Source organism: Leptosomus discolor, chromosome 3, assembly GCF_034619465.1.
Source record: "Leptosomus discolor isolate bLepDis1 chromosome 3, bLepDis1.hap2, whole genome shotgun sequence".
Classification (NCBI taxonomy): Eukaryota; Metazoa; Chordata; class Aves; order Leptosomiformes; family Leptosomidae; genus Leptosomus; species Leptosomus discolor.
In genome coordinates, this window is record NC_141393.1 from 2012645 (window position 1) to 2037170 (window position 24526).

Here is a 24526-nt window from a genome sequence, read left to right on the forward strand (position 1 = left end):
TATACTGACCTCCTGGGAACACCAGAGTTGAGCCTGGTACAAATCAACCAGGTAATGGGAAAGTGATTTCTGTACGTATTCTGCACACAGGTTTGCATTCACCATCAATCCCCATAAAACAGTGGTTTGGATGATCCTCATGGGCAGGGTCTTGGACCGTAACTTCCAGGCACCTGCTATATAATGTCACGTATATCGAAGCATGCAATGGATCCTGACTCTGTCTTTTCACTGTATTATCAGTTACATTTGAGACCCCGTTGGAAGGTTTCCACAGGGTTGGCTATAGCAAATAAAAGACAGACAGGGTTAACAAGCAAAATGTGGGAGATGGTGCTGCAGACACCTTCCCAGCAGAGCTTTCAGAACCTAATCAACACACAGGGCTATAAAATAGCAGCAAATGTGCAAATAAGTCTGTAACTGTACTTTGAGACTCAGGAAAGTGCCAGCCTTTCTCCAAAGAGGCCCTAAAGAACTATGATGTGATCAAATAAACAAAAGATGAAACAATTTCTGTCCTCAAACTCCTCACAAAACTGTCTTTGCCTCCCTCATTAATTACATTTCAAAGTAATAAAATGCATTCCAGTATCTCAACTAAGGCCTATCTGCATTCATCAGGTTAAGTCATATCTTCCCACCCTGATCCACCCAAAACGCTCCTTTAATGCACCAAAACGTTCAGATCTCGCCACTGCACCTTTCATGACATGTGAATGGCAGCAAACGCCATAACCCAACACATCAGCTGCTGCGCTGTTCGCCGGCTTTGACGTAATAACTATTGGCCGCTGGCTGACGCAGGACACCAGGGGACGCTCGGCTTTGCGCTGGCTGATGTTTGCGTCTGTGGGCAGCCCGCAGCAACAGCGACATTCAGCAGCAGAACCGCCCAAATTACCGATTTTAACCTTGACTGAGCGGTCAGACGCCACATGAGGTCCCGCCCCTGCGCACGCCCCAGAAGTGGCTTCGACTCATTTTGATCGTTCCCCTTCACCTCTTGTTAAGGCTCGTGAACGATTTTGGTTTCGCCTGTTCCCAGCGAACCAGAGGAGAACGTCACCCGACGACCTGCCAAGCAGATGTAAAGACCTGCGTGTGTCTTGGGAGCACCGTTCTGGAGGTTTGGTGAGCTCAGCACCCAGCACGCCGCTTGTCTCTGAGCCCTCGGCACTGGCATTTCATCGAGTAAGCGCCAATACCTTCCCCTCCTGATCCAGCTCGCGCCCAGGATCCTCCAAAACCGCTGGCGGTTCCGCGATTCAACTGCATCCCCCGGGTCAGGCAAGGCAGCCCCCCTTTGCTAGCGCACAGATGTTACCGACCCCTTGATGTTTCCTTCTGACACGCATTTGAAAAGGGTTTGTGCTAATTCAATAGGCTCCTGGCTTTACTTTTAAGGCCAACGGCCTGCAGAGAAACAGCAAGGCAAAGACCAAAGATCTGATCCAAAGTTCGCCACAGTGAACGATGGTCCTTCCGTGACTTCCATGTGCCTTGGACTAAGCCCTTTGCAATGATTTCTGTTGCACATCAAAGGAAAAAAAAAGCAGAAAAAAGCACCGTGGGAACAGCTTGCTTGGAAAGTGAGCTGCAGAAACCCAGCTTCATTCCCTAGAAACTCCAGTCTGTTAATCCAGACGTGGGCTGCTCGCTTTAAAAGACTGAGAAGCAACTCTCCACGTAACCGCTGTGAGCTTTGTACCGAAAGATGATTACGGGGATGATTCATTGGTTCTTGAGAGAAAATAGAAGGCAGGCAGCGGGTACAGAAAGTCAGCTCTTATCACCAGCTCTTGCTTCAATCACACCAGGTCCCTCATCTCCTTAGAACCTTACAGATGGGAAAAGCAATCCTGCTCTCACACAACTGCAATTCAGAAGATTCATAGCCTTACAACAAAGATTTTAGATAGTCCCTAAAAGACTCGTAAAGTGTATTCCTAAACCTAAACCTTTTCCCTAATCTGTCAAGACATGTCGAGAAGCCAACCGTCCTCATTGCATGCTGTTGCTCACACTTGCAGTCTTTACTGATTCCCAGATTTCGTAGAGGAAAACAAAAATCCAACTTCCTGCCCCTCAAGGAGCGATTCACTGATTTTACTCGCAGCCGTGGAGGTGTGGGGGACAGCTCACCTGCGCCTGCCCACGTTTAAGGCACCAGCTTCGTAACAGAGAACTTCAGCAATAAAGAAAGACAGCAGTCACTTAAATACACAAGTTCAATGCACAGAACGGACGTATTGAACACACGTGGTGTAAGCAGCCAGACCTGGTTTGGTGGATTCCATGACTAACACATGATTTTTATTAAACTATAAGTATCCCAGAAATACAGGAAAAATAAAATTAGTTGGTTCGCTGTCATTAAAGGCATGCAAAAAGATATAGTAGTACATCAAGCGATGCTTTACTGCAGGAATTCTGAACGATCTACGATCCCCTGAAATAATCTTTTTCAAACCTCAAAACCAGCAGAGAAAAGGCACATTTCAACTGACGTCATGACCCTGACTCATCATTTCTGCGACCCGAGCTTTGCTCTGTTACAATGATGCACGTAACTAATTGCAAAGCAATCAAAGTTGGACCAACATATGGATCTTCTCTGTTAAGTGAGAAAAAACTCCAACTTTGTTGAAGTTGGGGGATCACAGACCACCAGTTGACCAGGAGTCTGTAACACTGGTTTCCTATGAGACACGGATCATCCTACCATGTCCCCTTGCGGCACAGGCAAAGGACAAAACAAATATTAATGCCTCTTGATGCCTTCTTACAGACTTGCTTATCATCCAAGATCTGCACAACTGGGCTGGGTTTCAGAATTGTTTGTCTAAACGATTACATGAATGAATATATGAAACCAAGGGACCTGCTCCAGCACCACACCTTGGACACTGCGGTGGAGTCCACGTCGTCTGGTTTATTTGTTTTTTATGTAAGAGACCAGCATAAACGAATCTCTGTACTAAATAAAACGCCATTCCCACTGAAGAAAGACTCATGGGAGTCCTTCTGTGATTTTTTTTTTTCTTCATTGACATGTCTACCTCTATCAAATCAATAGGAGCAAAAAAAAGTGCCTATCATTAGCTCCAAAGAAACACAAAGGCTTTGTTTATTTTGGCCGTGGGCAGCAAAGCTATATTGTCTTCAGTATTCTACAGGATATTGCCTTAAACTGTATTATCAAACAGCTAAGCTGAGTAGAGACAATTTAACAACTGTCCAAAATATCCTTCTCGCTGGTGAATATCTCCGTGTACTCCATTAAACTTCACTCTGTTACATTAAAATACGTTTTGACGCTATTTTGTGTAAAGGAACAAGGAAAACTCAAATTTGCTTTTGCCAACCAACAAAACATCTGAAAGGGAAACAACAAAAAGAAAATCCTTGGGTATCGCAGTCTTCTCGCCTAATTCTAAAACAGAGGAGCAAAACCACACTCCACACAACGAAATTTGCAGGTATCAGCTCTCCATCATGAAAGTTCATCTGGATTGTGACATCTGTACAGTCTGCACATCAATTCTGGATACAGACAAGCCCGCTCTGAAGCGTCCTCTAGTTAATCACTTCTGTCCTTTCTGATGAACGACTGTCATCCATCACACTCAGCACTGTTACAGACACGCAACCGCGTATGGAAAACGTCAATAACAAACAGGAGACCACGCTCACAAACTGAATCCTTCTTAAGGCCACGCTGTTCTGCTGTGAACATCGCGGCCACATCAACGTCTGACGCAAAGTAATGTCTCAGCCTCAAGTCCAAACGTACCCGAGATCCGAGCTGGACACGTGCTTCGTGCCACGCTTGAACGAAGCAGCCAGGTCAGGGGTGGAGACCTTCGCTCTAGGGAAGCTGGACCTCACGATGTGGCGGTGGTTTTGAGGTGTGACTCTTGGACGATAAAGAAGAGGAAGCTTTGCTAACGGGATGAGGTTGTTGAAATGGTAAGGGTTGGACAAAACCCGTGTGTCCAGCGGGTGCTTTAAGAAGTCCATTTTCCAAACAGGATGGGAAATAAGATTAACAGATTTGGGGGAATAATATAAACATGGGGAAAAAAAAAAAAAGAAGTATGTCCAAATCCAGTATTACTTAAAGAAGATGCACTTAAGAAAGGCTAAAATACATGGTTAAGGGGTCATACACCTGCTGGTGACTAGTTCAGGTAGCGGACAGAGGAAAGAAAAGCTGCAGTTCACAGTCCCAACTGCGGTTCCTCGTTGTCACCGGGCACCGAGCACTTCCAACTAGACAGGACATCGGTCACCAACTGAGCTGCTTAAGCAGAGCCCAGTGGGTGCCTGAGCTCTTCCCTCTGGATATGCCAAGGCTTCTGCAAGCGTCCTTTGGTCTCCTCCTTCCACTGTCCATTCACCTTTGGTGTTTTTTGTCCTATTCTAACGCTCAGCTACTATAATCAGTGTTTTGCGTTGGGTTTTTTTAATCAAAGAGTGATTGCGAGGCAGCAGACACCTCTTTCCATCCAGCTTTTGCTTTTTGTCTCTGACCAATTTCGAAATAAATCCCGCACCGCAGATCCTAAGAAGCCATTCTCTCCCTGGGGTGTGTAAACTGGGTCTCAAATACAAAGTCATAGTAGACGTGGCCTGGCAGGGTCTGCAAGATCCACCACACAGACCAAATCGGGGCACATTTCAACGACTTTCAGTAGGAGCAGTCACTCTCCTTGGTCACTCTTGAAACCAAACAAAGCAATAAACCTCCCAGAAACCCAAAATCGTGGATATCTGCCAACACGCGCTTTGCCTTCCAACCAGTTCATAGGACCTAGAAACTCCTCGAGTGACCACGTTGTGCCCGGCTGGGGGCTTCACCTTTTTCTCTCACAGAAACACCCGACTGGATGAAAAGAAAGTGGATGGGATAGATCCCTCAACACCTTCTGCGCAGCACCAGCCCACAGCACTTTTTGAATCAAACACTCAAAGCCTCGCCAGCTTGCCCCCAGAGCAGCTGGGTCTCTTTTGTACGCCGCTCTTCAGACTCATCCTTGGCGGATGGGCGACCACCAGGTCTGCCAAGGTCAGCATCATCCTGTTGCTTTAGCTCTCCTCTAGCAGGGAAAGCTCTCTTACCTTACGGCTCACCTCTATAACCCCGTAACTGCTTGGTCCGCTGCTGAGATATGGAAACTTTCAGGTTGTGACGAGAGGTCCGCACGATTTGCTCAGAATTAAAAAGTCAGTCTAACATCAAATAAAACCGCCCGTAAGCTCTGCGCAGAGCTAGCTTCACCTGCATTAGCAGCAAATAACACTATTTGATGTTTTCACATAAAAGAACTCTCTCCAGCAGAAAAATACGCCTGCCAAGCGAGCAGGCAGGGTGCCCCTCGTTTGGGCCATAAGGAGAACATTAAAAAATAGCATAACCACATAAACATTCACAGAGCTTTTGGGGACAATGCACCAATGTTGACCACTCTCAAAATTCTTAAATAGGGTATCTAGGACTCTGCAAGGTAATTGTGGCAAAATCACGCTGCTGGAATGTTCCCTATAGCCACCTTTCTATCCAAAGGCAGACTTGAAGTAAAGTCTTGCTAAAAAAAGACACATATTCTCAGCATTTTACCAACAGTTCATTTTGCTTTTGTCAACATGGTTTTAGCTTAAAGTTTTTTTAAAACCTTAACCTTCAGTAGCTATTAGAACAATTAAGTTGTCAAGCATCTTCTACTAGAGCATCTCCAAACTTTTTAATATCAAGTAATTATTTGGCACTTAGAAGACCAGATGCATTCACGTTTTCAATTTAAATGCAAATACTGCAGAGAGATTTCAGGTTTTGTCTCTATTTTTATAAATGCTTCTACTTTTTGAAAGAAAAGGATTTATTATTCTGGAGATGCCATGTGGCAGGTGTCTGGTTTTACGTGTGCTCTAGTTAATTAGCTCCTATGTCTTCCACTGCTTTTCTTTTGAAGGAAGGGGAGGTGTATACTTCTTTGTAACGAGCAAGATTTCAGTTTACACGTTACTCGGTATATGAACCATTAAACAGCTGAAGCCGAGATCACACTATGTGAAACACAGCATGGTTTCTCTTTTAACTGCTTTTAGAAGTAAATATTTAAGAGAAAAAAGCATCACCAGAAGAGCAGAGACATAGAGGTTCATACAAATATTCATATGAGAGAGGAGCTCAGGAGGTTTCTAGCTCAACCTCCTGCTCAAGGCTGGGCCCCATGGGAGCTCAGCCCAGGTTGTTCAGGGCTTGAAAACCCCCGGGGACGGATACTGCACAACCTTCTGCCGGTGGTTCCCTGCTTGTGAAAACCAGGAGTCGCCCCGGTGGTGTCTCACCAGTATAAAGCTGATTTGGGGCCAGAAACCGCAGCGTCCTCCCCGGGATCCCTAAGCTGATCAATAAGCAGCGGTGACACATCGGCAGTTGGCATTTAGTACTTTTTGAAACCCCAAGCAGAAGGAAGGAGGGAAAAAACCAAACCCCCAAACATGCCCTATGCTACAAAATCCCACGCCGTTACAGCTTGCCAAGACAACGTACTGCATCCAACCCTGGCCAGACCCGTGGGCTCGGGGCTGCCCCATCCCACAGACTGCCCACCTTGCAGGCAAACGGCAGCTTCCCAAGTCTCGTCACAAGCCAGACAAGAATTGGGATATAAATTAAACAATCCAGAGAAGCTGACACAATCCCCAGCTGGCCGTGTACTTGCCAAACAAACGATAAATCCTCTGAACATTACAGCTGGGTGTTTTCCAGGGCCAATGCCTTTATAAAGTTTAATTCTTGTGCCAAAGCTGTCCAAAAAAAAAAAAAAGAAAAATAAAAAGCCTTGCTGAGTTTTACTGGATGTCTTAAGTAATATATTGTAAATATTCACTCTTTGCCCACACACTGCAAATGAAACTCAGCACACAGGACTTGCCTGCCTTTTCAACACCCAGAGCAAACCCCCAGTTTCCAGGGCTTCCACGCTGGATTGTCCCCATCTCCAGCTTCTTGTGTGGCTCAAAAGCTTTATTCGACTGCAGGGTTTCGCTAGAGCCTGGATTTGTTCCAACGTGGGATGCATTTCCCTTCAACACTTTCCTTTTATTCCACAGTTCAATGCCTCAAAAATTAATCGGGATCCTATGAAACTTCCCAAAGCGATTTGTCAGACTGGGCAGAAACCTACCAATCTCATTCACTGCCTGGTGCAATACAAGTAAGTACCTTCAAATACATTTCAAGGTCATCAAAGTATCTTGGTAACATCAGAACAAAACACCGTGCACTGTTCTTTCTTCTCTTCTCTTCCTCTCCCTTTAAGAGGAGACAAAACTGGGGGAAAAAAATCAATTTTTTCTGCCAAAATGATAATGTTGTGAAAGCTACACAGACCTCATCACGTACAAATCAGCCAAGATCTAACAAAATATTAAAATATGACACCACACCCCGCCAAAAAAAATTTATCATGCATTAGTAGTTAATAATTGTTAGCCAACCCACAGTAAGGGTAAGTTTTTTTCCTTGCCCACAGCGAAGAAAGAATGTGGCTACCTGAAGCAGCCACAATACAAGGGTCAGAAGAAGAGATCAGATGAATACCACCTCTTGAAATCCCTTCTGATGTACCTTCATAGATATGTGCTGCCCACCATGACGCTTTGCAGAGCAGCAAACTTACTTAAAAACAAAATTTCTGCACACAAAAATTCGGGGAAGTCCTAATGGAAGGGCAGAAGAATCAATGAACCATCTACATTTTTATATGGAACCGTTTTATGAACTCCAGCCTGGGAGAGAGCGCACATGCCTGCGACTGCTATTGCAGATAATAAAAATAAATGGACTTATTAAACTCTGAAGCTCAACTTTTTTACACATTCATTCGCAGAGCTGTAAACTTTTAGGACAGCACACTGGGAACTTACGACTGTAGCAACAGGCTGGATGTGCTGTAAGATCAGGTTTTCTAGGCTAAAATCTTGCCTCACTGAAACCCCATTCACAGGGATGCAGCTCCCAGCAGAAGGCTCAGAACTGGCTTTTTTTTTGTTGGACTAAACTGTTCTCATGCTTAAAAAGTTGGAAGAGGCCCCAGGGAGATGCCAGCAGTGGTGCTGGCTCCTGTGGGTAAGCCGGGAGGGCTGGCGTGGGGTGGGAGACCAGGCTGGTGCGCGGGCACAGAGCTGTTCTTCATCCTCCTCCTCCAGCGCCGGGGTCACTCCCAAAGCCCATCTGCTAACGTTTTTGAGAGGTCCGTTTAAACCCTACACCAGAGGAAGGTAGTTTGTCTTGTCCAACAAGACAGAGCAGAAACTAAGCAAAGTGGTGAGTGCTGCTAAAACGAAGAGTTAAATAAATTCCTTAAGGTTATGATAAAAAAAAAAAAAACACATTGGCACAATGCAAGAGGGAAGATAAGGAGAGCCCCCGGCGGGGGGAAGGTGCCCGACTGCCACGGTGGTTCAGCAAAGGCAAAGTCCAGCCCTTCGTCCCAGCACAGCTTTCCCAGAGCTGGCCTGATGCCACTCCACAGCAAAGCTGCTTGGAAGGGATGGCAAACCCACCGCAGGCACGTTATGACGGCAACGGGAGAGGATCTCAACGTCAGAGCAGTGAGATATGGGAAGAGACTCCTGGGAAAAGCTGGGAGGGTGCTGGAAGAAAAGTATCAAACTTGCAGGTGGAGTTGGTCATTTTACAAAACAAAAAAATAAAGTTACCCAAAAGAGGAGACGAATTGGATGCTGGGATAAAGGCAGCTGGATTTCGTGACCCAGGAGGGCTCTTCCAACTCCCGTTCTGGAATATGAAGGTCAAAACTTTGGCACTTTCATGAAATCACTCTTGCTTCCTAGCCTGCCCTGAGGAAAGCACAACCACCGACGGATACTGAACGTCAGGGCAGGGGCTGCTGAACTTCCAGGCTACCGAAGCATCCCGGGGAGCTCATCTCTGCCAGCCTCCCGCAGCACCCCTGGCCACGCCGCACCCCTGCTCCTGCACAGTCCCTCCTTGGGAAGCTGACTGCGGCCACGACTTCTGCGTGGTGTGGCAATGCCCATTTCATGCGTGGAGACACGTGCCAAGGCCTTTGGCTTCCTCCAGCCATGGAATAAGCACCAGTAGAGTTTGCTGCGAGACCTCCCCGGAATACAGAGGGAGGGAAAAGGAAGAGGAATGAAAAGGTCCTTCTGCTGGTTGCACAGAAAAGCCAACGTTTCAGCCTTGGCATGCTGGATCCAGCACCCCCAACCACGCTCCCGGGTCACGCGCGTCAGACGGGCACTGGCCAGCGCCCAGCAGCTGCGGCACCGCCGGGGCGACCCGCCGGGTGACGACTGTCACGGGCGCCGCCAAAACCCAATTTCCACCTTTTTGAATCAAAGTTGTGAGAGCCTTGCCTCGGTTCCGGCCCTCGGCATCGGCCCGTGGGGGCCCTGCTCGCATTTTGAGTAACAGCATTCGAGGGGTGACAGCAGAGGCGCTGATGTGTAGCCAGACAGACTTATTTTTATCCTTTACGCCATGCAACTGCTTTCAACAGACAAGGGAAATTCCTAAGAAAAAACTCTGGGATAAACAGAGCTGTTGTGGGAAAGCAGGAGGGTGAGAACGGACATCAGGAATATCAGATTGCAGGATTTTTTATTTTTTTTTTTAAATCCATTACAAAAGAAACAAAAATTTCATGTATTTCACAATCTGTGTCTTTTTTTTCTTTTTTTTTAACCTCCTTTTTAGCAGCCACTACCTCACAGTTCACACCCAGTTTTTAAAGACATAATGGAACAGGTACTTCCAGCGATCTCAGCCTTAAAATGCATTTCCCCAGAGCGCTTTTTGTTCAGCAAAAGCTTTTGTGCTAATGGCGAGCACAGGTCATTATTTTATATTTAAACTGACAGGGAATCCCACCCCTTTGAAAAATTAACTCCAAACACCACGTTTCAGCTTCACAGAAGGGAAAAGTCAGGCAGAGTCAATTGGCACTAAAAAGTGCCGTAGCTACAACGGAAGGGACCAAGTGATCTATTTAAAGAAGGTATCGGGAGGAATCGCTGACGAGGCAACAAACCCGAGCTGGCGCACGCCGACACCCTTCCAAATCATGTCAGAGCTCTGTACTTTAAGACCTGTAAAACATTTCTCCGGCTCTGCCTGTTTCCCAACCCAATGCACACGTGTCCTTCAAGGATGCTACCCAGCATTTTTGCTCTCTTACTGGATGGAGGAGCCACCTTACAGCCTTCATCACCAAAAGCCTTTAATTCCTCATTGACATACCGGTAGCTACAGAGAGATGTTATTTTCATTTTCCCCTTCGCAGTGTCTTTGGAGTATTTGTTCTTCCACGCTCTCATAATTCTGAGTACCCAGTTTGAGTCATGTTGAAGATGTGTAATTTTCCAGAAGCCGCAGACATATGATTATCTTGATTCCTGCCTCTTTTGACATTTCCAATTGTCACCCAAAATCTGTATGGTATTGTGATTATCATGCTTTTATGTAGTATCTTAAGGATTACAAGGCCAATATTACCATTTCTCTAATGCCTTTTGCTTCCCTCTCCAAATGCACACTGAAAGGAGAATTTTAAGAGAGTCAAATAACCTCCAACAGCAAAGTCTAAGAGATCCTCACACTAGAGGAGTCTCCTGGGACAGGGGTTAAGCTGGATGTTCAGCCTCTCATGCCAGATCAAGGGAAGGAACCGACCCTGGGGCCACCTCTCAGGTGAGGTCTCCAACTACCAAGCTCCTGGCAATCACGTGAAGTCCTCTCTGCAGAGCTGTGCGCGCACGGGGCATGAAGAAGTAACCCTATCACCATGTGTCGGTGCGAGCAAGCAAGGTCCTGCATCTGACTTTAACACAAATATCTATGTGTGCTTCCTTCTCAATTTAATGAACAAAATATCCATAGGAAGACTGATTATCATTTACCTCTAGCTGAGGCCAACAGAGGTATATAGCGACAAATTCATGATAAAAGCGAATTCACAGAAATATTTTGAGTGGGAGAGAACTCTGAAAGAAGTGCAACAGATTTTCCCTATCCTGGCCTTTATGACAAATGATTTCCATTGCATCAGAACCACATTTTTTTCGCTCTGCCACGGCAAAGTCAGAAAAACAGAACATCCTCCAAGCAAGCAAAGCAAAAAATACACACGTCAGGCACGGAGGTTGTCGGGAACTTTGTTTATCCCGAGGGGGTTTGCTGGATTTCTGCCTTGAGAGAGCTTTTTTTTTTTTTTAATTAAGAGAAGGATAAAACCATAAAGTTTTACTAGAATGAGAGGAGTCAAGATTCCCTTAGAGCTTCCTCCGCTTTCTAATGGCTTTGTCCAGAACTATGTTACGGGAAGCTATTCTAATCATCCGTCTGAGAGCAGGATGTGAAGATGCCACTGATGAGAACACCCACCAATACTCAAATGCTAGCAGGCTTGCAATCATTTAAAGAACTCATTAACCTAAAGAAAATACTTAGAAAGAAACTTTCATAATTAGAATTGGTGAGCAGCCAGCTTTGCTGAAATGAGAGCGCATTTCTTCCTCCTCTGGTTTGACCCCAAGACACCTTGATGGACGAAAATGTCTTTGATGGAACGAAATATTTTGCAATAACTTTAGGTACAGTTAAGCTGATAATGGCATTCTTTAAAACACCCGGATTTCAGACTTTCTCACTAAGATTTTGACAGGCAAACGGCACGTGGTCACTGATTTGCCTCCGGTGAGCTCCTGCTCAAAGCAAACGGAGGAAATGAAAGATCCTGCATTATGCCTGTACCGCTGAAGGAACAGCATTGTGCTACTCAAACAATTTCTCTATCATCCCACCAAAACTTTCTTGAACATTATCTGATGGACGAAAGGGATAACACCACAGCTCAGCAGAACGGAGACAAAGGGAGCAGAGTTCGCAGCTCGCAACGGGCTTGAGAAAGGGGCATCTTTAAAGGCCGTTGGTTTATCCAAAACTTGTAATTTATCTGCATAAAGAGGCAACGCATGTTGTTGTGCGAGAGAGCCACGTTCATCTGAACCGGCAAGCAAGCACCCAGCTTGTTTTTCTTGGAAGGATTTACAATTCCTTTTAAGTTATAAAGAAGAATATAATCCGAAGACCATTATGACTAAATGGGCTCCTCGCCGCAACGGCAGCTTGGGTCTGTTTTTTATTTTGAGAGCATCTTCCACGCCAGTGCTTACTGGAAGGGGAGGAAATCCACTCACGGCGGAAAACCAGAACGCATTAAACGCTGAGGCACATTAGGAGGCTTCCAGATAAATCCTGGGAGCTTACAAACGGAAAGCAACGCACCCGGACCATGAGTGGCACCCGCTATCCCAGCACTCCTGCGGCAGCACGTGGCAACTGCAGGAAGTAGTTATTTACACCCTGGAGCAGCGGAGAACACGCATTAGTGGTTATTTACACCCTGGAGCAGCGGAGAACACACCTTACACGGCACTTCCACGCGGGCACGTTTTGCACCACCTCTCAGGTGAGATGGATTCCCCCAAGCCATCATAGCTGGTCATCTTGCCGCTTCACTATATTTATCCCCATTTTTTAAGGGTTTTTTTTAGACTTCTTTTTTGAACTTTTGAAAGGTCTCAGGAAAGACTGACGGAGGAGCACAGAGCTGACCTGCACACACCCAGTGCCACGTCGGCGCCTCAATCTGCTCTTTAAACCCAGCCTCATCTGTTGCCTCTATTGCTCACTGATCCACATAATTTCTGACATTCAGAAAGTACAACTTACTTGTGTTACTCATTTATTTACTTTTATATTTTTCTTTTTGAAGGATTCCGTCTCATTTTAGATCTTTTTGTTGTTATTAAATGCGTGGCCATTGTATGACATCATCCACAATGGGTTTGTGGGCAGGGGTGGCGGGCAGGCACAGACTTGGGCAGTCAGCCAGAAACACAGGAAAATGCCCAGAAAAATAAATAAAAAAAAAAAAATCAAGAGCTACTGAAGGTAAAGGTACCACCCATGGAATGAGGCACACACAACAAAGGCAAGTTCAGATAAATGCACAGTGAAATTTAGTGAATTTTTTAAGGGAACAAATTTCATCTGAGCCCTGATGATGCTTTGAGACAACTTTATATTTCTTTCTGGGTAAGATTAGGGGATTATCGTGTAATCCTGGGATTGGTAGTCCACCTGACAGAAGATGTGAACACCATTTACCAAATGCTTCTCCTGCAAGGCTTAGCTGTTATTTCAAGTAAATACTATTTTCTCCTCAGCTGCAGTGTGGAAATCCTGATACACAACCACAAAAAAAGAAATGAAGCGAAGCAACGAGGTACAGGCAAGACGCTAAGAAATCTATAAACAAAGTAATATCAAAACTCTGATATGAATTTCTCTTGTATTTCACTTCTAAACTCAGCATCACATTTAGTAAAGATAAATCAACCAAGACCAGAATAAAGATTTTTTTCTAAAAAAAAACTTCTTCTATTTTAATGGAAATAAAAAGGGGGAAAATCTTAGGAGGCAGTGATGCACCGGGGCTAGAAGGGAGCGGTGCTTCCTTTATCTGATGGGTTGTTCCTCACTGTGGTCCCTTCTCAGAATGAACGGCCACACAGCAGAGGGGAGAAAGAAAAAGAAAGTCACCTCAAATGCTTTAATGATATTTTGTTCAACATCTTGCAGCTCCTAGGCATCTCACAGGCACGGTCTTCTATAAATAAAAATGTGAGGGCATATTATTATTATGCTATGACTCATGAAATCTGTGTCTGCAGGGAGCCAGGGACTTCGGCTTTTCCTCTGGGCTCTCCGGCGCTGTCTGCTGGGTCAATTAAAATATCGAAATTTCTTTCCGCACAAAGCCTTTCCTCTCCCTTTGCTCACTCCGAGCGTGTGTTGCGCTCCCATTTCCCCTTCACAACCCCGTCACCATCGCAAATCACGGCAAATTAACGCCGATGCCACGTTCCCGAAACAAGACTGGCTTTTTCCTCTTGACCACAAAACCCCTGAGCCAAATGTCAAAAATTCAGACGGAAATCCAACATTACAAATAAATCTGTGGACATCTCCCGATAAACTCCTGCAGACCTAGGCTGATGCAATGCTCTCTCCCTGACCCCCAGAACAGAAATAGCTTCTAATTCCTCATCCTGCTGAAAAGTATGATATGTTGGGCAATAAGAAGTGAGCAGGGGTTATGGCTCTCATAAAATATTCACACCACTGTCTCTCTATACAGCAGTTTCTCCCGAGCATGATTAATCACACGCTATTATTTAAAGCTCCTATAGCGTAGGAGTTTATGTTGCACTACCATTCACAGATTAGATTATAGAAAATTAGTTTCAGATGAACTGTTTGGTTCAGGTAGATTAATCCACTCTGATGATGCCTATCAGCCAATCGAACTCCTTCTTCAAACCAACTGGCCATGTCCCTTGGGTTATCCAAAAAGCGATAAACAACCCGGGAGAGTTTCTCTCCACCTGGCAGTAATCGTTCTGCAAGCACTCTTCTCTCACTTTTTTCTCAGACAGACATTTATCCTGCTATTTAGTATAATTAAAGCATAGGTACTAATCTAAAGCTCCTACCCAGGGAGCGGTCGTCTGATGGCAGCAGATTCACAGCATGCACAAGCGCCTGAATTTCAATAACACGTTCAGCTGATGAGGAGGGAGAAAAGGCTGACGTAGGTAATGGCATCTCCAGGAGCTCAGGATGCGTTTGGCACCAAGGCAGCGCGTGCAGGGGATCAGCGCAGGCAACGACCAGAAGACATGGGGCCTTTTGGCCGTCGTTCGTCTCCAGCTTGGCTGGGAGAGCTGCTGCATCTTCACAAAACAAGGGGGCACAGGCACAACACACAGGGCCGCCGCCTACCCGCAGCCAACGCTAATTCACCTCGTGCCTTATCAGAAATAACCAGAAATACGTTTGGAAACAGCGGACACCGCTACGTGAGCATCGCTACCCCGTCAGATTAGGATCCAATCAATCTCCCGGCATCAAGGTCAACAGTTTGCCAACTCAACTTACCTCTGACGATGATGTTGGTGGACTTTTTCGCAGGGTTTCCAACGTTGTTATTGGCGAGGCAGCTGTACGTGCCCGCATCTTCCGACGTGATGGCAGGTATCGTTAAGGTGCCGCCGTTCAGGACCGTCTTCTCGGGCAGGATGCCGGCAGACCTCACCCACGTCAGGCTGGGGGCTGGCTCCCCTCCTGTCGTCACGCAGACTAAGGTGATCGCTTCTCCAGGGTTCACCACTATCGGGTCATCCACAAGAAGCTTAATTGAAGGGGAAGCTGCAAAACACAAGAGGAAGAGAAAGGTGTAGCGGGGCTACGGCCGTGGTCTTGCTCAGTCCCGACGCACACGCTGAAGCCACCTGAGATCAGCCAAGGCACGTCAGCTACAGCGCTCTGCGGACGACGGCGTGCCCCCCAAGAAGGGTGCTCCCCATCCTGAGGCTCCCCCTGACACCACCTTTCTCACCCTGCTCCGTCACCGTCATCTGTCAAACTGCAGATGAGGATTCATGTGTGGACAACCCCGCGGCTGTGCTTGGGAAGGAATGTACGACGTACGGGACAGGTGCCAGCACACTGGATGTTAAACCCTGGAAGAAAGGAATTAGTAACAATCTCCTTATTTGGCACGGAAGGCTCGGTGCTCTCCAAGTCAGATCCTACCCATTGAAAACCAGCCCTCTTAATCCACCCGCCTCCCTGATTAACTCCTTGGGACTTGGCTGCCAACCCAAATGACTTTGCAGAGTTTGATCTGGGTCTGTTGAGTCAGGAAGAGTCGTCTCCCTTGGGGCAGCATCTCCTTGCACACGGAGAAACGGAAGAATCCAGCACAGATGCTTTTTTCCCCGCACGGGCTGTGCAACCTGCAGCTCACAGCACCAGCAGACAGCGTGGCCACGGCTCCATCTCCTCACAGACACGCAGGAGAGGTGCAGACATGGGTCCCTACTAATATCCATACCTTATCCTATGACCAGCTGCAGGGGCTTCGTTTGGGCAGGACCACCAAACCAGCTGAACTACACCGCAGCACAGGCTAATGGGAAGACGATGCTGCTCTCGGCGAGGAGAAGCAAGCGACTGAATTTCATTCCCTCTTCTTGCCTCTGCCTTTCCATGAAATATTGGCACGTAAGAAGAGCAACAGAAATGCTCAGCACGAAGGGACGGGACAGGGAAATTCATTTTAGATGCTGGAGTTTAAAATCAGAATCTGAGCTGTGCCATCCCCTGTCATTTGTGTTGAGGTATCCACCCTTGCCGGATTCAGGCTTTGCTTGAAGGCATACCCTAAACTGCATAAACATACACACACACACGTATATAAAAATACATATTGCTAGTATGCTAGTAAAAGCAGCAATACTAAACAAACACAGGCATAAAGGTGAAGGATTGAAATTCTGGGCAAAGAATACCAGAAAACGTGACAACAAAAAACGAAAGGAAATAAAAATGTTACATCCAACAGCTATATCACTATCCTCGTTATTACCGAGTGTGGTGGGTTGACCCTGGCAGGATGCCTGGTGCCCACCAAAGCCGCTCTATCACTGCCCCCCTCAGTGGGACAGGGGAGAGAAAATACAATGAGAGGCTTGTGGGTTGAGATAAGGACAGGGAGATCACTCAGCAATTACCATCACGGGCAAAACAGACTCCACTTGGGGAAAAATTACTTTAACCTATTACCAATCAAATCAGAGTAGGGTAATGAGAAATAAAACCAAATCTAAAACCATCTTCCCCCATGCTTCCCTTCTCCCCAGGCTCAGCTCTGCTCTCAATTTCTCTCCCTCCTCCCCGCCAGCAGCGCAGGGGGATGGGGAATGGGGGTTGTGGTCAGTTCATCACACGATGTCTCTGCTGCTCCTTCCTCCTCCGGGGGGAAGCCTCCTCACACTCCTCCTCTGCTCCAGCATGGGTCCCTCCCGCGGGGTCATCAGTCCTGCCACCAGACCTGCTCCAGCCTGGGCTCCTCTCTCCACGGGGCCACAGGTTTTGCCAGGAGCCTGCTCCAGCGTGGGCTTCCCACAGGGTCACAGCCTCCTTTGGGCATCCACCTGCTCCAGCGTGGGGTCCTCCACGGGCTGCAGGTGGGTATCTGCTCCACCGTGGCCCTCCACGGGCTGCAGGGGCACAGCCTGCCTCACCGTGGGCTTCCCCACGGGCTGCAGGGGAATCTCTGCTCCGGCGCCTGGAGCACCTCCTGCCCCTCCTTCTGCACTGACCTGGGGGTCTGCAGGGCTGTTGCTCTCACAAGTTCTCACTCCTCTCTCCAGCTGCAGTTGCCCAGCAGTTTTTTCCCCTTCTTAAATACGTTGTCCCAGAGGTGTTGCCGCCGTGGCTGATGGGCTCAGCCTTGGCCAGCAGCAGGTCCGTCTTGGAGCCGGCTGGCGTTGGCTCTATCGGATATGGGGGAAGCTTCTGGCAGCTTCTCACAGAAGCCACCCCTGTAACCCCCCCACTACCAAAACTTCGCCACACAAACCCAACACACAGAGATATATTCCTGTGTGTTCTGCTTTATACACGAGTCTTATCTCAATACTAAAGGAATACACATTAATCACTAAAGGCAAATACAAGAGTCAAGTATAAAATAAGAGTTTTCTTTATTTGGAGTTCACCCAAGAGGGATTAGCTTTCTCTGCCTTCAGAAGCTGGAGCACACAAATGGGAAGCCCTTCGTTTAGACCTGTCCTTGCACAGAGGGAATGGGCAACCTCCAGCTGGGCTGAGAGTTACGAAACTGGGCAGGATTTCTACTGCCCAGTACCCCTTTGAGAGAGCAGAGGTCTACAAGCAAAGCCCCTCTTCCAGCTCCTCCTGGCTTGGGAACCGACAGACACTTCCCAGCACAAATTCCTCCGTTCATGTAACCAACTTAAAGGTGAAGAAACCGGGTGAACAGCTAAAAGCACAGACAGAAAACAAGTCAGCGCTGCCCACCAACCGCGTCAGCGTCTCTGCTCGCATCCTCTGACCTCATATTCTTCCATCAGTTGACGCACCCATCATCTGACAGACCCCTGGTTTGGGATGAGAGGTGTGAAACTGGGCAGTACATCACATTTCGTGCTGAAGTGATTTTGTTTGCGCGCAGGCAGCAGAAGCAGGGATCCAGGTATGCACTGCGCAACTACAACCGAGCTCCAGAGCTGTAGGGTCATCACCAACCGGGGGGTAGCACTCAGCTGGCCCCTCTTCCTCCCTTCCTCTCTCCTCAGCTTAATGATTTTTCCTAAACAACTCTGGCAAGGAGCTGATCTCTGCTCTTACTAAACATCGAGTCATGAGACAGGGAACAAGAGAACCACAAATAACGCTTCAAAACTTAGAAGAAAAGATGAAAGCTCCAACAATGTCAATCCAAGCTGGTGGTGCTGTTTACCGTAATGGCCTCATAATCCTCCAGATGAAAGGGGGCCCTTTGCCATCCTTCAGGTAGACAAAGATAGCAGCTGATGCGATAAAAACGCTGTGATACATCCCTTTCATCACAGCACTCAAAACAGTAAGTACATGAAAATTATGGTTTGCATACAGCAATTTCTCTTTGCTTACACCACACATTTCACTTAACTACAACCTATCCCACTAGACAAACACAAACAAAAATTCAGCAATACGCTCAACTGCGACCATTAAAAGCCTGATTTAAACCAAAGAATATTAAGAAATTCAGAAGGGATGTTAAGGTTGCCAGCAAATGAAACTCAGCGTAGCACACAAATACCCATTATGAACAGAATATGAATTCACAGCAACAAGCAGCTGCTATTTTGATATTTCTCTGCTTGAAACCCTGTATGTAATCTGCACCATAACACAATGCTCCAATAACAGAAACTCTGATTTTCAGCTTTATGGTGCAACTGAGGATAGAATTGGGGCTACTGCACCTCTTGTCTGATTTCTTGTCACGTCCACGTTGCCAAATTCTAGCCTAGGCAATGGAGATCAGAAGGCTCCTGGTGGTCACTCGGACTTTGTCCTTCCACCACTGAAGCACGCTCAGCCCCACCACCAGCCTCACATTCGCCCACCTCGGAGAGCACAACCTCCACTCTCCATGCAACGAGCACTGACCTCTCCTCCTTCCAGCCGGGGGTGGGGAAAGGTGGTAGTCAACACCCATCTGCTCCTGTGCCAAACACGAGCTGGAGACTCGTGGTTTCTCGTCATGGCTCTGACTGGCTGTTTCAGCAAGGAAAGGGGAGAACGAAAACGAGAGCAGCAGGGAGAGCCAGCCAGGGAATGAAGGAGGCAAAAGTCCCAAACGCTCTGTAACTCCGGTGAAGGGCTCAGACACGGTGGGGCAGCAGGAAAATGGCTTTAGCTCCAAGTTAGAGAGTGCTTGTGTTCGCTTCTCTACATCAGCCTGGAGCTCGATGTGGAAACAAGTGGAGATAAAGCACAAGTTTAGTCACCTGCTGGAAGACCTGTATCAACTGACTTGGGTTCGCTAACAGCACGCAGGGCTCCTGCAGGTCTGCTTTACTGGATCGCTCCTCTGTTCGACTCCACCCAGGAACGCTGTCTCCTCCCAAACCGGGGGGACACCTCTAACTGCTCCCCACAGGACGCTGCAGCAATGCAGCTGCAAACAGCTGCCTCTCCCCTCCGACTGGGAATGCAAAGCTGCAGCACAGAAGGGAGCAACGAAGGCACAATGGCAAAACTCCGTGTAGCCGTGGGGACAGCAAGCCCTGGACTGGGCTGCTCAGGGTTGCTGCAGAATTTCTCCCTCTTCCAGATTTTCTGAGCAAACATCTGTTAGACAACAAGTTTAGGACTCGCTCCTGTTTGAGCTAGGGAAATGGAGCTCACTGTCATGGGAGACCTCTCCCTGCTCTGCTTCAATGACAGCAAGAGGTAACGTCAAAAGGCGACTCCTCTTATCTACCCTGAGCTATCTTCTTGCAAGAATCTTCCCCTGTGGTATCCATCTCCCTGCCGACTGCAGACAGAGCCCAGAGATTTATTTAATCTAGACAGGTAAGATTTAGATGGCAGAAGATAGGTGACACCAATCCTCCCTTCAGGATGAGGATTTACAAATGCATCAGGAGCCTATAGATGGGAACGGGCAGAAAGTGCAGTAAAGCCAATCTACGTGTGCCAACCTCACATTGATCACAATGTTCCCCAAATCCTTAGATCCTTGCACTTTCAGAAAACTGAAATGTTGGCCTAATCCTCTCTCTAAAATGGATTTCTTCACTCTTTTATTTATTTGTAAACTTTTGGAGCTAAACACCACGTACAGCATAAATCTGAACTGTGCAATTCACCGACACACATTTGTTTTTGGCCCAGCATGACTAAAAAAATGGAGTAGGCATTTATAAAGATGACAAGATGATCCAGAGCAATTATAATAGTTGATGATTATACCAAAATATTGTTGAAGGATTATTAAAACCCATGCTTCAGGGCAGAAAATGTATCTTTTTCTCGAATGGGAGGGCAGACTGCCACGTATCTGTCTACTGCACACACTTCATGCACTCACTGAAATGTCTCCTGCTGGCTCTTGCTAAGGACAGACACGAGACCTGATCCAAAAGGACAACGCGTGCGTTTATGCATCCTTTGCATTTGTAAAGCATCTAGTATGAGGGAATCCCAACTAGGAGACCCATGACGCAGCTCAAACTGTTGTTTAGACAGCAGGAAATAATGGAATTGAGTCAGAAGGAAGAGGAGATAAAGTCTTCTCCAAAAGACCTGGCTCTTCCTAAAAATGATACGACTGCAAAAGCCAGTACGTGCCATTGTGCACCCCTGGAAGGCGCCGGTTTCGCCTTCATGATGTATATTGCTTTGGGGCATCAGGCTTCAGCCTCCAACATGCACAACTGGTTTCACCCCACGGCATCCACACCAACCGTGGGAGCAGACCTGCGAGCGCCAGCCGAGCTCCCTCCCGCTTCTACAGTCCCGCCTGCTTTCCCAAAACAAGGCTGGAGCCGGTACTGACATCCTGCCTGTTCAGGTTTTGAAAGGCACAGGAAGGTCACCCAAGCTTTTTGAGGCGTCTGAAGACCCTCACGCCCTGAACAAACAAGCTTTCGCTTGGTCCCAGCCGAGATTGTTCGAAAAGACACACATTGCAGTGACAGTAAGCCAGCAATTCAGGCCTCCAATCTTCATTTTGCTATTGAAGTTTTACAAAACTCCAGTTTCACCCAGCAAGGTACTTTGCTGGTTGCCACGTTCACACAGGGCTCTTCTTACACGGCAGGCACTTTAAAATCAAAGTCCTTCTAAGCCCCCAGAACTCAGCAGGGCGATGTGCAATCAAAAAAAAAAACGATGCACAACCGCACCAGCCCAGAATCTTCCTGAGCTGAACAGCTGCCTCCTGGCATAAGGACAAGCTCCTCAGTTCCTGCTTAGATCTTGGAGAGGTCCCACAAAATTCAATGGGAATTTTTATTTCAGAGATCCGTTTTATTATTTTCTACTGCCGTATTCTTCTGGATTTAATCTCCATGTAACGGATTGATCTCACGTTATGTCATTTATTTATTTATTTCTGTTGTCTTCCTTCTTGTTCATCTCCTCTCTAAACTAACCAGTCTGATTTTTTTAAATGAAATACTCCGAACTTTTTCAGTTTTTAGCCCCAGAGCTCTGCCTACTCACACCATAAAACGCTGGGTCACAGTTCGGGTCGTGGAGACATGGTGACACGCACACACGCAGATACAGGACCGATACCCTCAATTTCACGTAGAGTTGAAGAGTGATGGATTTTACGGTTTTAAGTAATGTTCAGCACTGGTTTGGAATGTTAAGCAGCAGAGCCAACACAACTGCACAATACCAAAACTGACGGAAGACACGGGAGGTGCTCATGCATGAAATCTTATAAATTTCTACAGATTTCCTAACGCAACAAAAATGTCCCTGCCAAAAGGAGTCAACGCTAAATGGCGTGTATTATCACCCCCACAGACACTTCCAAAGCTTCACCCCGGCTGAGGTCTCTCTTGGAGGACTATCAGCCATCAGGATTAACGAGGCGGACGCTGGGCCATCCAGGTTTGGCAAGCAAAGCAACTCCCAGCCAGAGCCTCCACCCTGGCACCAGCAGAGACTCGGCCAGGCAACCTGCCCAGCGGAAACTTTCTTTCAACTCTCCGATACGAACCATAAAATTCATTATCAAACAATAGCAAGCTTTGGTAAATATTTCCCCGGGCGAGCGCACGGAACAAGCTTTCCAAACCTCGGAGTTGGACGTCACAATGAGAACGGTTCAGTGCTCAAAAGAGCTCTGCATCTTTACTGCCCTTGAGAAGCAGGGGTTGCTGAGTGCCAGTCCCACATTTCGGAGTCATGGTTGGTTTGCCGGGGCACAAAGAGAGCCGCAGTGCCGCTGCGAGCTCGTCCCCGCGAAGAACAAGGCGCTACTCACGACGAGGGAAACTGCCCGGGTCCCCATTCATATTGCAGCTGCATCCTTTTTAAAGGGACTTCCATTCAGCGGCTCTCGCGTGCAAGTATTGCTTCTGCAGCCCATGTATTTCACCGGCGCGCAGAGCCTGGCTGTGAACTCAACAGTGCAGGTGACAAAGTGCTACTGGAAGTACCCCAGGTCACCACACACACCCCTGCTAGTCAAGTCACTACAGGGAATTTACACCCGAAGTGCCATCAATTTTCCTACCTAGTAGACACACGTGCACTCAAGGCAAGTTAGGCAGATGTGACAGCGAGATGGAGATCAATTATAAAATGTGGCTACGACATCTACCGATCCTCACAGAGTAATAAACCAGCAAGCAACACACACTGGTTTTGACTGATGACTGGGGAAAAGGTTTCCCCGATCCAGCTCAAAGCTAGCAGTCATTAAGCCATCATTAATGCTCCAAGTTCCACCCTTCACAACACCAGTTCCACCCTTCACAACACCAGTTCCACCCTTCACAACACCAGTTCACCAAGCACCTTCGACGTAACAACCTAGCTCTACAACAAAACGCTTCCAGTTTCAACAGAGCTGCCACGGTATCATCGGCAGGGAGGCTGGAAACATCTTCTAATCGATGATCCGATACAGATGTTCACTGAACTTGAAAGAAGCAGAGTCTCTACTGCTGCCTGGGATAGGGATAGCTGAGAGACACTACACTGGGAGGAAAAGAAATACCTGTCGTTGATGTAGCACAGAGAAAAAAAAAATCAGACACCAATGTGTGTTATAATTAGAGTGAGACAAATATATGTATTTAAACTGGGTATATGGAATTGAGAAAATGTCACAACTGGCTTTAGGGATTACTGGAAAAGCAGAAGAAAACTAATACTTTAATAGCAATATCAAAGCAGAGGCAGAAAGTCATGTCCTTGACAACTCGCTCATCTATGATGAATAAAAATGAAAGTACATTATTTCCTCCAGTTTTGTGAATTATTTCATATGCAGAACTGAAGTAATAGAACATAATTGAATTACACTTTCATATAGATATGTGTGTGTGTATGCATTCATTTAATTTACAGCCATGCACATACTCCTCACTATACACAGTATGAATGGCTCCTTTCAAGTCAGAGCAAAAAGAACATTCGAGGTCCCCGCTGGGCTGGAAGCACCATTTCTGTACTTATTTACTCAATAAAGTTCGAAAAAGAATAGGTTGTAATTCCCAGCTGAAGTCCAGATTTTGAATCACAGGGTAAAAATAAACTTTTTATTGACCACGCTGCAATACGGTAGGTCCTTTCTTTTCATCAATAATCCTTAAACAACCCAACCCAACACCCTCCCTAAAAAAAAAAACCCAACCAAAAACAAAGCAAAAAAAACCCCAACAAACTGAACACCAATGAACATCACTTTTATACACCCAACCACTCTGCTCTACCCTCCCTGCTGCTACTGAGAGTGCCAAAACCTTCTGACTGCTCTCGGAGAGCCTTGCTTGTTGGTCTCACAAGAGAGACAACTCTTCTAGGCAGAAAGTGTGTCTTAAACCAGCCAGGACAAGATAATCCAGCAGCCAAACTGCCAAGCTAATGTGCACCTAACGTGCACCTACAGCAGTTCCTCTGCTCTCTCAGGACACGCCAACTCAGCTGCGGACTCTGCTGGGAAGGGACGAGGCTTCCCAGGGCTGGTTCACCTTTTGTCTTGGCAACGACTTCTCCAAGTCAAGGGAGAAAAATTACGTAGAGACACTTAAATGTGAGCTCTTTGCAGCTTAGGAGCAGAATTCACCACAAAAATCGCAGGATGGTTGAGGTTGGAGGCACCTCGGGAGGTCATCTGGCCCAACCTCCCTGCTCCAGCAGGGTCCCCTAGGCTGCCCAGGGCTGTCTCCAGATGTCTTTTGACTGCCTCCAAGGTTGGAGACTCCACAACCTCTCTGGGCCACCTGTGCCGTTGCTCAATCCACTCTCACTGTAAAAATGCGTTTTTATAAAGTCACTGGCAAGCAGTGACCAGCC

General features: G+C 47.0%; 1 protein-coding gene across 1 annotated transcript in view; it reads right to left on the minus strand.

Annotated features, from left to right (window-relative positions):
• MDGA2 (MAM domain containing glycosylphosphatidylinositol anchor 2) overlaps positions 1 to 24526 on the minus strand; it is a 244782-nt gene that overhangs the window by 139396 nt on the left and 80860 nt on the right. Inside the window, exon 6 of the mRNA XM_086462047.1 lies at positions 15062 to 15331. Within this exon, the coding sequence (XP_086318173.1) occupies positions 15062 to 15331 (270 nt within the window). The remainder of the gene's footprint in view (positions 1 to 15061; positions 15332 to 24526) is intronic.